The sequence below is a fragment of the Sciurus carolinensis genome, chromosome 2 (assembly GCF_902686445.1).
Source record: "Sciurus carolinensis chromosome 2, mSciCar1.2, whole genome shotgun sequence".
In the NCBI taxonomy this organism is placed as follows: Eukaryota; Metazoa; Chordata; class Mammalia; order Rodentia; family Sciuridae; genus Sciurus; species Sciurus carolinensis.
Window position 1 is genome coordinate 30,142,627 of NC_062214.1, and position 10,314 is coordinate 30,152,940.

General features: G+C 46.0%; 1 protein-coding gene across 1 annotated transcript; it reads left to right on the plus strand.

Annotated features, from left to right (window-relative positions):
- The first annotated feature begins 684 nt into the window (after positions 1 to 684).
- Positions 685 to 1,457, plus strand: Prnd (prion like protein doppel). The gene has a single exon (XM_047541195.1). The coding sequence runs from the start codon at positions 685 to 687 to the stop codon at positions 1,219 to 1,221; it is 537 nt and encodes a 178-aa protein (XP_047397151.1). The 3' UTR covers positions 1,222 to 1,457.
- The last annotated feature ends 8,857 nt before the right edge of the window (positions 1,458 to 10,314 follow it).

A 10,314-nucleotide genomic window follows, 5' to 3' on the forward strand; every position in this document is an offset into this window, starting at 1 on the left:
TGTGCCTGAAACGGTGCCAGTTTAGAGCAGTAGAGAAGGAAGAAGGAAGATTAAAATTAAAGTCTATGACCAGAAGCATTTGATTCCAACGCTTTTACCTGCCAGGGACCCCCTGATTTGAAAGACTTGGGAGTAACCAAAGAAAACTTATGTGCATTACATCATAGCTCATTTATTTTCCCATGCATATTCAAAGGCTTTATAATTACCAGTTGCAGCTTTTATCTGCCTAAGAAAGTCAAGATCAACTGTATCCCTGAGAGAATATAGTTCCCAGCAAAAGCAAAGAAACTCGGTGTCTGAGTGGACCCTGTGCAGTCCAAGCACGGAATAGCATTATGCTTTTGGGGAAATGTAAATGGTCCAAGGATGCCATTCATTTGCTTAAATTTTGCTACCCCAGGCCTGGTGGCATATGCTAGTAATCCCAGCTATGCGGGAGATTGAAGTAGGAGGATCACAAGTTCGAGGCTAGCCTGGGAAACTTAGACCCTATCTTAAAGAAAAGAAAGAAAGAAAGGAAGGAAGGAAGGAAGGAAGGGTTGAAGGTGTAGCTTAGCGATAGAATCTCCTAGGTGCTGTGCAAAAAAAAAAATCTGCTGCACTTGGGAGAGAGGAGGGAAGGCTAGGAATGCTGTGGGAAAGTTAACTGCCCTGGTCATTTCTCCTGCAGATTCTGACACAATGAAGAAGCACCTGGGCACATGGGGGTTGGCTATCGTCTGTGTCCTACTCTTCAACCATCTCTCCACAGTCAAGGCAAGGGGCATCAAGCACAGGATCAAGTGGAACCGGAAGTCTGCGCACAGCACCTCCCAGATCACAGAAGCCCAGGTGGCCCAGAAACCCCCGGGAGCCTTCATCAAGCAAGGCCGGAAGCTCCACATCGACTTCGGAGCTGAAGGCAACAAGTACTACGAGGCCAACTACTGGCAATTCCCCGACGGGATCTACTATGACGGCTGCTCCGAGGTCAACGTGACCAAGGAGGTGTTCATCGCCAAGTGCATCAATGCCACCCAGGCCGCCAACCAGGCCGAGTTTTCCCGGGAGAAACAGGACAATAAGCTTCACCAGCGGGTCCTGTGGCGGCTGATCAAAGAGCTCTGCTCCGTCAAGCACTGTGACTTTTGGTTGGAAGGGGGAGCCGGATTTCAACCTTCCGTGGACCAGCCAGTGATGATCTGCCTGCTGGTCTTCATTTGGTTCATCGTGAAATAATCTTGGAAGCAGACTGGTGGTCACAGAGGTGAGCCGGTGAGCAAACTGTGGAGAGAGGTACCCCAGTCCTCCCCCACCCCACACCCACATGTGTCTTGAAGGTACCAAAGAGCAGTGATTCAGCAGTGCTTCAAATATCACTCCCAAGTATCCACCTGTATTTGTATGTGATAAGCATGTGTCTGTGTGTCAATTTCCCCACCTGCTATGTGGCGGCTGGGGGTAAATTTGCTCATCACTACATTCTCAGCTCCGAGTGGAGTATCTGGCACATGGCCTTAAGTAATTGGTGAATCAATCAAAGAATTCATCAGGAACTGTGCCAAGTATTTCACCAAACCTCCCACAACTCTTAGAGTTAGATGTTATTCATCAGATGAGGAGACCAAAGCTCAGAGAGGTGATGTAGCTCACCCAGAGTCACACAGCTAGAAAGTAGCAGAGCCAGGAATCCACCAGGGCCTGTCTAACCTCAGGTTTTCTGCTCTGTCCAATCCCACAACTGTCTCATGATCACTTTGTGGTTCACAAAGCCTAAATTCAACCTTATTTTCTCTAATGAAACTGTGAAAGCTCCGCTTTTAGAAATAAATGGAAAAACCTGAGTCTGCAGCTATGAGCTTTGATACATGGAAGTTTAGTTTAATCCTTCTACTGAAACTAAAATATAATAAAGGAATTAAACTTAAACAGACATAAAGATAAACAAAGGCCCAGAAATCAGTTTGTAGGAAAATATTGCCAATGAATTCTCAGAACAGACCAGTTTGATAGCAAGGTATGTATAACAGTTTTAAAATGTCGATGGCACTATAGATTCTTTTTCACAGAGAGGGTAAGTGTTTGCTGTTCCCATCCCTACAATAGTCTGTGCATTTACAAAAGAAAATGTTTAAATGACACGTTTGCTTCTAATGTTCCCCTGGCCTTATGTGCATGTTCTTATGTACACTTGTATGAGCGTCTTTAAATACACTCCCTTCATGGGAGAGTAAAATTGATCAAACTGTGCTATACAAATGTACGAATGTGCCACAATGAGACCCACCCTTCTGTATCATTAACATGCACCAATAAATTTTTTAATAAAATATACCTATAGCCAGGTTCCCTGGTGCATACCTATAATCCCAGCAACTCTGAAGGCTGAGTCAAGAAGATCTGAAGTTCAAGGCCAGCCTGGGCAACTTAGAGAGACCCTGACTCAAAATAAAAAATAAAAGGGGCTGGGGATGTTGTTCAGTGGTAGAGCACCTCTGAGTTCAATCCCCAGTACAAAAAAAAAAAATCTTACATATATGTAATTGCATATATGTATGTACACGCATGCACACACACACACACACATACACACACACACCCTTACAAAATGCTTTCCACAATTTCTGTTGCTCCTTTTAACACATTAGAAGGGCCATCAGCTCTGTCAATTAATCATCACTATAAAATATCATTATTTGCCAAAAAGCCTTTTTAAAAAACAGTCTCTTGAGGGAGGACCAATGAAGAACTTATATCCACCATGAGCAAGAGTTGATACACCACCTTACTAGTTTACAAAGATGTGAATATCTTTCAAATAAAAACTAATGGATCTAATGTTCCAAGATACTCCCACAGGCCCTCGGCAGATGCTCAGAGAACTCCGGGAGCTGTTGAACCATAGTTGGAGATAACAGCTACTGAATATTATCAATTCTCTTGTAAAGAACATCTGCGAGGGGAGGAATGTGCACTGCCAGACAATTTATCCTGGGTTTTTCAGAACATGAGTGTTGATAACGGTACCGCGTGTGCTGAGTTCCCACTGTTATCGGTTCTTCTCAAGAATACATCTGGAAGGTTTTAACATGGAAAATGGGTGAAGGACTAGAGGGCAGGGCAGCCCAGGGAAGCAAAGCAATGTGCTACCCGCTCTTCCCATCCTTCCATCGGGAGAGCCCACCACTCAGACAGTGCAGAGGAGCCGGCCCAGGGTGCTGGTTCCTGCTGCTGCTGGCCCCCCTGTCTCTTGTGCCCATGGCCCTAATAATTCTAGATCAGAGAGCAAGAAAAAAGTACAGAACACACAGAGGTTATTTCTTGCATTCCATTTTTTTAATACACTAAAAATGATAATAAAGAAAGAAAAGTTAGAGGGAAATTGTTTGAACTCCTAGCTCCAACTTCAATGACAAGGGCAGGCACAGCCACTTCAGCAAATGACTCCATTTCCGATGTGAAAATGCTTCGGCTGTGGCGTAGTCCGTCCTCTGTCATTGTTGTCTTTTCTCGTTTCATTAATTGTCCCACAAATCAGATTTAAGTGGAGCGTGCATTGGTACACGGTGATTTGCATGTGAAACTTGTTTATGGAGTTTTAACTGAAACCGTATGTACCTGAACATCTTTGGACTTTTCAATTTGGGTTAAAGGGTTATCAGATGCCTGTGTGCATAAGACATTGCAGGCACTTCTAAGTTGTTCTTTATGTTGTTTTACAACATGAATAATGTCACCAGCCATTGCTTTCTTGCTCCTTCCGGATGTTGACTTTTTAAAATATAAACTTATCATTAAAGTGGCATTAAAATTACAACAGAAAACAAGAACCAAAAAAATGACTACAACTCCAACCTCTCATTAAGCCTGTGTTTTCATTTCCCTTGGAATCTCCTGCTCTCTACCATTTGAATATAGAAATGTACATATTTACCATGATATACAGATGAACTTCCATCTTCTAAATTTTTACTTAACTTCACTCAATGCTTTTTTTTTTAAATTTTCCTATGATTTTTTTTTCTTATTTCACCATCCCCACCCACTCCTTACATCCTGGGTTGTAGCCTCCACCCCTTTACTGTGCTCAGATATATAAGCAAGGATTGTTTTGTCTCATTATGCCTTTTAAAAATATGATAACTATACAACAGTTTTCATTTGTTTGCAATTTCCCTTCCTATCTTAACACTGCATCATGAAACTCCCTGGGTCAACAGCTAACTGTTAGCTAACTTGTTCTTTTAGATTGCTGTATAATATTCCACAGTCAAATGTACTGTGGTTGATTTAATCATTATTTCCTTTTTGATGAACCTTCAGATTCTTTTCTGCCACTGCAAATAATAAATGTCCTTATACATACAACCTGGCTGTCTGGTGCTTTTATTTCTGCAGAATTGATTTACAGAATGTCAGGAACAAAGCCTGTGTGTAAGTTAACTTTACCAGACATGACTACAATGTTTCTATATGTTTGGAGCAATTCTCATTTCCACCAGCAGCATATGGCATTAACATGAAAGAGTTTCTGTCATTTAAGTATAAGAAGCCACCTGTTCCACAAACATTGCTTGTGAATCTTATTTGCAGAGGACACACCTAAAACTTCCTAAGTAACTGACCATGTGGTCATTTGAATATCCTAAAGCTGTTGATATTTCTCATTCTAAAAGTGGTTCTTGGTGCAAAACATCTGAAGAGAAGCCTGCAAATCAGACAGTGTGTTGGCTTTCTGCTAAGAGGGTGGTGTGACTGTACATCTCCATATTTCCCAGAAACCACGGAAGGCCTAGGATAAGGTTTGGCCCTGGCCTTTTGACAAATGCATAGTAAAATTACACATGCTAGTGATTGCATTTCAGTGAGAATGACTTCTAGATCAAAGGCTCAAAGGACTGGGCATCAAGCCCACCATCAAAGGAGCCCACACTCTCTTCTGAGGTTGGGTAGATGATCAGCATCTCCCCACAACCCCTCATGTCCCACCTGGCCTAAGTTGTGCCTGACAACATTGAGAAACTCTACCCTGTGGGCCTATGTGGTGTGTCCTGGGTAGTGGCCATAAGTTTGTCTTGAGCTGCCCACACCCTACCTTGAGCTGTCTAATAGTAACTGGCTTGAAGCAGTGGCCCATTGAGCCAAGGACCCCAGGCCCTACTTCCTACCTGAGATGTGGTTATATCACCCAACCCCCCCCCCAAAATGCTCATCCTCACTCCTTCTTCATGGCTGTTCAGAGATGCCCCAAGGTGCCCACTTGTCTCTGTGTGGCACATTCTGGAGTCCTCTGGGGTCTCTGCTGAAACAATGACAGCAGGACCCACATGTCTGCAGACAGGCAGCAAGGTGACGGCCACACACGCCGAGGGAATGATCATGTAGATTGACACTGATGTGGCGTCACGGTGAGTTGCAGTGTCGCTGCTGGAAGCTCAGGCATCGCTGCGTTGAAGAGCAGGCCTGTTGACAAGTCAGGCTGGACCAGAGGCTGCGGGTTTGCTCTCCCGCCCTCAAGGCGGCGAGTCACAGGCAAGCACGGGGCTCCTCCTCCCAGCTTCACTGGGGGCAGGAAACCCAGTTCAACTGGGCACCCAGATTCCCCGGTGGAAGGCAAAGGAGCCAAATGCCCATGCTTCTGGGAATGTGTGGCCATGGGAAAGGGGAGCGAGTCAGAATGTGAATAAGCTATGTCGCGGAGACGTCTCGAAGTCCGCTGCAGGCGCAGCTGTTTCTGTTGGTGAATGGGAGCCTTCACCTGGGCTAGGGACACTAGGGAGTCTCACCAGGGAGGACTGAGGCCCCGCCCACTGGATACTAAAGCCCCGAGGCCTCCCTCTCACAGTGAGCCCCAGAAGGCAGGTGGAGGATGGAAGAGGGATTGGCAGGCATTGTGTGAGGGATCTGAGACTGAAATGAACGCCTCGCCCCGACGCTCTGTCTCAAGGGACTTTCCTGGTCAACACGAAGCTGACCTCCCCGCCAATGCTCAGCCTCCGATTCTCTCCCAGGGTGCCTTTCCCGTGCCCTCGTCTGAATTTCAGAACCTCCCTCCGCCCTCCCACTCCTGCCCCTCCTTGGGATTTCCACATCTAATTTTAAAGCTAACCCTTGTGTGGAAAGGCACTGCTCTCCTTAAACAATGCAAATTGTTTTAACTCCAGCAGGCTTGACCATGAACTGTGGAAGGAAATTGGCAGGAGGCCAGAGAGGAACTAGAGGAAGCTGGAAGCAAGCAGGTCGGGCCAGAGGAGCTAACGCAGCTGGCCTCAGTGAATGGAGGGAGACGGGCGGGGCGGGGGCTACCGAGGGCAGGGGAAAGACATCCATGGACGTCCAGGGGAGAATTCTACACTCAGGCTCATCTGAAGTGACCAGAGCATCCAGTCGGGGAGGGCATGACGCCCTCAGGGGCTCAGTTCAGCACCAAGGAGAGGGGTTTCAAGGACGAAGCCCAGGATGTGGTCCAAGTAGGGTCTAGAGTGGTGACGGCCGCATCAGTTGTGTTGTGCTAGAATTTCCCCATCTGTGATTAAGGTTTGGAATCTTTATAACTGGCTGTTTCAACGCAGGGCTACTTAGTAATCAAGAACAAATTGGGACTGGGGATATGGTTAGGTAGTAGAGCACTTGCCTAGTGGGCAGGAGGCGCTGGGTTCAACCCCCAGCACAGGAAAAAAAAAAACAAAAAAAATGGAGGAGTTTATGACAAGTCTTAAATGTCATTTATCCCCCACTGTGCCTAAGCCAAATCACACCATCACCTCCGTTCTCCTGGGGTCGAGGGGGACTAGAGAGGAGCAGGAGCAAAGGGTGGGGGTTTTCCTGGGTGTTTGGCCCACTTGGAAGAGCTAAAGGGTAGTGGTCCCACCCACCCAATATTAACAGACTTCTGGACTCATTGACAAAAGAGCAGAATCAAAAAAGTTCCTCCTGGAATTTTGAACTTGGTGTGTTCTGAAATCCTGTGCTATGGGGGTCCTCTCTGCCTCGGACCACGTGGAGGAGAAAAGGGTTAACTGCCGGAGGAGGATGTTGGTGGTTTTTCTGTCTATTATCCAAAAAACTTGTCTACTCAATGAACACACAAGAGCCAATGCTCTTGTTATGAGAGGGGGCGTGACGGGTCTGGCCATACCAGCTCTGGCCTCCTACAACAACAATATGGAGTCACCCAACTCTCCTTTATTTGTAATACACAGGTAAAGGGAGGCAGGACCTGGAGGAGCTTCTTCTGTGATGGACAGGATAGGGTGGAGTTAGGGAAGCCATTCTCTTAGGGGGAAAATTCCAGAAGGAGACAGGGAACCACTCCCACGCAGCGCCACATGCTTCCCAGCAGTTCCTAGAAGCTAGGCCTCTGCATCCCGTGGCTCAATCTAGTCTGATTCTGCTAAGTAAGGATGGCTTCCCACAGTGTGCCCTCTCAGTTGGAAGGATGCTGACCTGTGCAGACAGATGTTTACAGAAATTTACCTATTGGAGTCTTACCAGGGAAGCTCCAACCTCCCTCATGTGTCTTCTGGGCCACACATCACATCTCAAGGCCATTAACCCTCCTCTGCCTTGGCATTAGAATTACAGGTTTTTTTTTTTTTTGTTTTTTTTTTTTAACCTCTGGGCATTAACATAGCTCCTAATTTATGTTCAGCATTTTGGCTAATGTCCTTGTTTGCCTCGGCTTAGGCCTTTCCTGGGTTCCTCCATGCCTTCAACCCACAAACATTGATTGAGTTTCTACTATGTGCTCATCTGCTCTTCTGGAGTTCTAATGGTGGGTGACAGAGGCACTGTCTTACTTTCAGGGTGACACATGTGTGCATCAGTTTTATGGTGTATCAGATTTTTTTTGCAAAGATTCTGCCTCTCTCCATCTCTTCACCACAATACCCCCATCCATTCCTTCAGTCTTGCCCTGTCTGGAAACTTCTTGATAATGCTTGGGTCTAGCACAGCACAGACGCCACCATGAACAGGTCACTGCCACTGCCTTCGAGATACTCACACCTGATGGGGGATGAATAATGACCATGTGGCATGGGAAAGTGCCGTGCTCCATCTGGGCGGAAGCAAGAAAGATTTCTAGACAGGGCAAGTCTGAAAAGACAGGTGAGGTGCCCCGGAAGAGAAAAGAGGAGACTGTATCAGTGTAAGGAGAGATGGGGAGGAAGGAAGGGAGGGAAGAAGGAAGGAAGGAAGGAAGGAAGGAAGGAAGGAAGGAAGGAAGGAAGGAAGGAAGGAAGGAAGGGAGGGACCCCGGTGTATTCCGTACAGCAAGGATGTGGGTGTGTAAGGAGGAGAGCAACGTCCAGGTTGAGACTGGAGGAGAGGAGCAGGGTCAACAAAGGGCCCTCCTGAAGCTCACTGGGGTCCTCCAGGGCAGCAGGACTCAAACTTTAATAGGCAAATGAATCCCCAGGGATCTTGGTAAAATGCAATGTCTGCTTCAGCAGGTTGGTGTGGGTCCTGAGATCCTGCATCTCTATCAAGCTCCCGATGAGGCTGATGCTGCTGTCCCGTAGACCACGCTTTGCTTAGCGAGGATGTAGGTAAGAAGGAAGCAGAAGGGTGCTGTGAAGGTGGAGGCCACGATCGGGCTTGCGTTTCTGAAGGGGGAATGGGCTGCAGCAGCACTGGAGGAGAGAAGCCCGAGCTGAGCCAGGAGCATGCCGAGTCTGAGGTGTCCTTTCAGGATCCTGCTCTGCATCTGGCTCCCTTCTCATCCGCTTCTCCCCTAAGGGAGCGGTTGGTATGCCAGGATTCTTCCTCTTCCGGGTCATCTCCCCACGTGCAGCCAGCCTGGACAGCACTATTTGACTTTACAGATCTGGACAAATTTCTGTCTCATGTCACTCAGTGCTATTGCACAGGAGAGTCACTTATTTTAGAGAGTTTATTTCAGTAGCTTTGTAAACACTTATCCCTGGAGTATATATTCAAAGCATCAAGGGTGATGGCTTATGTTTTCTAATTAAACTCCACTGAATTTTATGGGGGAAATGTGTGCTATCGTGAGATTCACAAAAATCTTAGGAAGCATTGCTTGTGAGTGTTCACAGTCCACAGTGATAGGGACACATCAGAAACTTAAAGGGCACATAGTTGGCACAACTATGGAGCTTGAAGAGGGCACCTAGCTAGTCATTAGCTAAGACATTAGAGATGAAAATTGGGCAGGGTACAAAACAAAAAAGTGAGAGAATGGGACAGTGGGGACAGGGACTGCTATAAGAAGGAACAACATTCCAGGAGCTGAAAGGGCTGGAAGAGGTGACAAATTCTATATGCCCTGCCCAACTTGGTACAAGCCCTACATAGACTGTGAATGGGAGAGTGGAGAGAAGAGAAAAAGAGAGATTGCCAGAGAACAGAACCCAAAAAACCCTGTGTAGAAGACCAAATTGAGCACAGCTTAGCACCAGGCTGCTGGCCAGCCTCTTAGGAACAAAGCTTGTCCAAGCCTCTTCTGTGTGACCTCACCTGATCCAGGCCTGGGGAATATAGTGATGGAGACCACAGACAAGGACCTGTCTCCAACATCTCAATAGCTGAGCAGACTTGATGAGCTACAGCCTTTAAAACTAATTGGCATGTAAAGGGATATGGATATTAAGACAAGAGGTTTTCACCCCATCTGAAGGACAAGGGAAGACTGTCCTATGGAAATGATGATTGTGTTGAGACCTAAAGATCAACTAGGAGTGGGGCACATTAAAAACACATTCCTAGTTCTCATCCCGACTGTGAAAAGCTGTTTCACAATTTCTAATTGTTAAACCTATAACCCAATAGTCTCAGTCTCAGGTATACACCCAAGAGAAATGAAAACGTAAGTCCATCCAGGCACAGTGGTGCACACCTGCAATCCCAGCAGCTTGGGAGGCTGAGGCAGGAGGATCGCAAACTAGAGAACAGCCTCAGCAACCTAGTTAGGCCCTAAACAACTTAGCAAGATCATGTCTCAAAATAAAAAGTAAAAAGGGTCAGGGATGTGACTCAGTGATAGAACACCCTGAGTTCAATCTCTGGTACTGCAAATTAATAATAAAAATAATAATAATAATAATGATTTCATATCTTGCTGCCCCTTGCAATGGGTCTTTAGGCAAATCACTTAATCTCTTCATCCAGATAGAGGATGTAATGCCACCTACCTTCTTGAAAATCAAATAAGAGGATGCATTTGGAAAAACCTGATACAAAGTAAATATTAATTGCATCAAAATGAACAAAGGTAAAGCAAACTGTGACAAGATTTTTTAAAAGTAGAATCTGAAATCAAGGTGGTAGATAAACTTAACAAGGTTTAAAAAGAGTATCATCTTTCTTCAT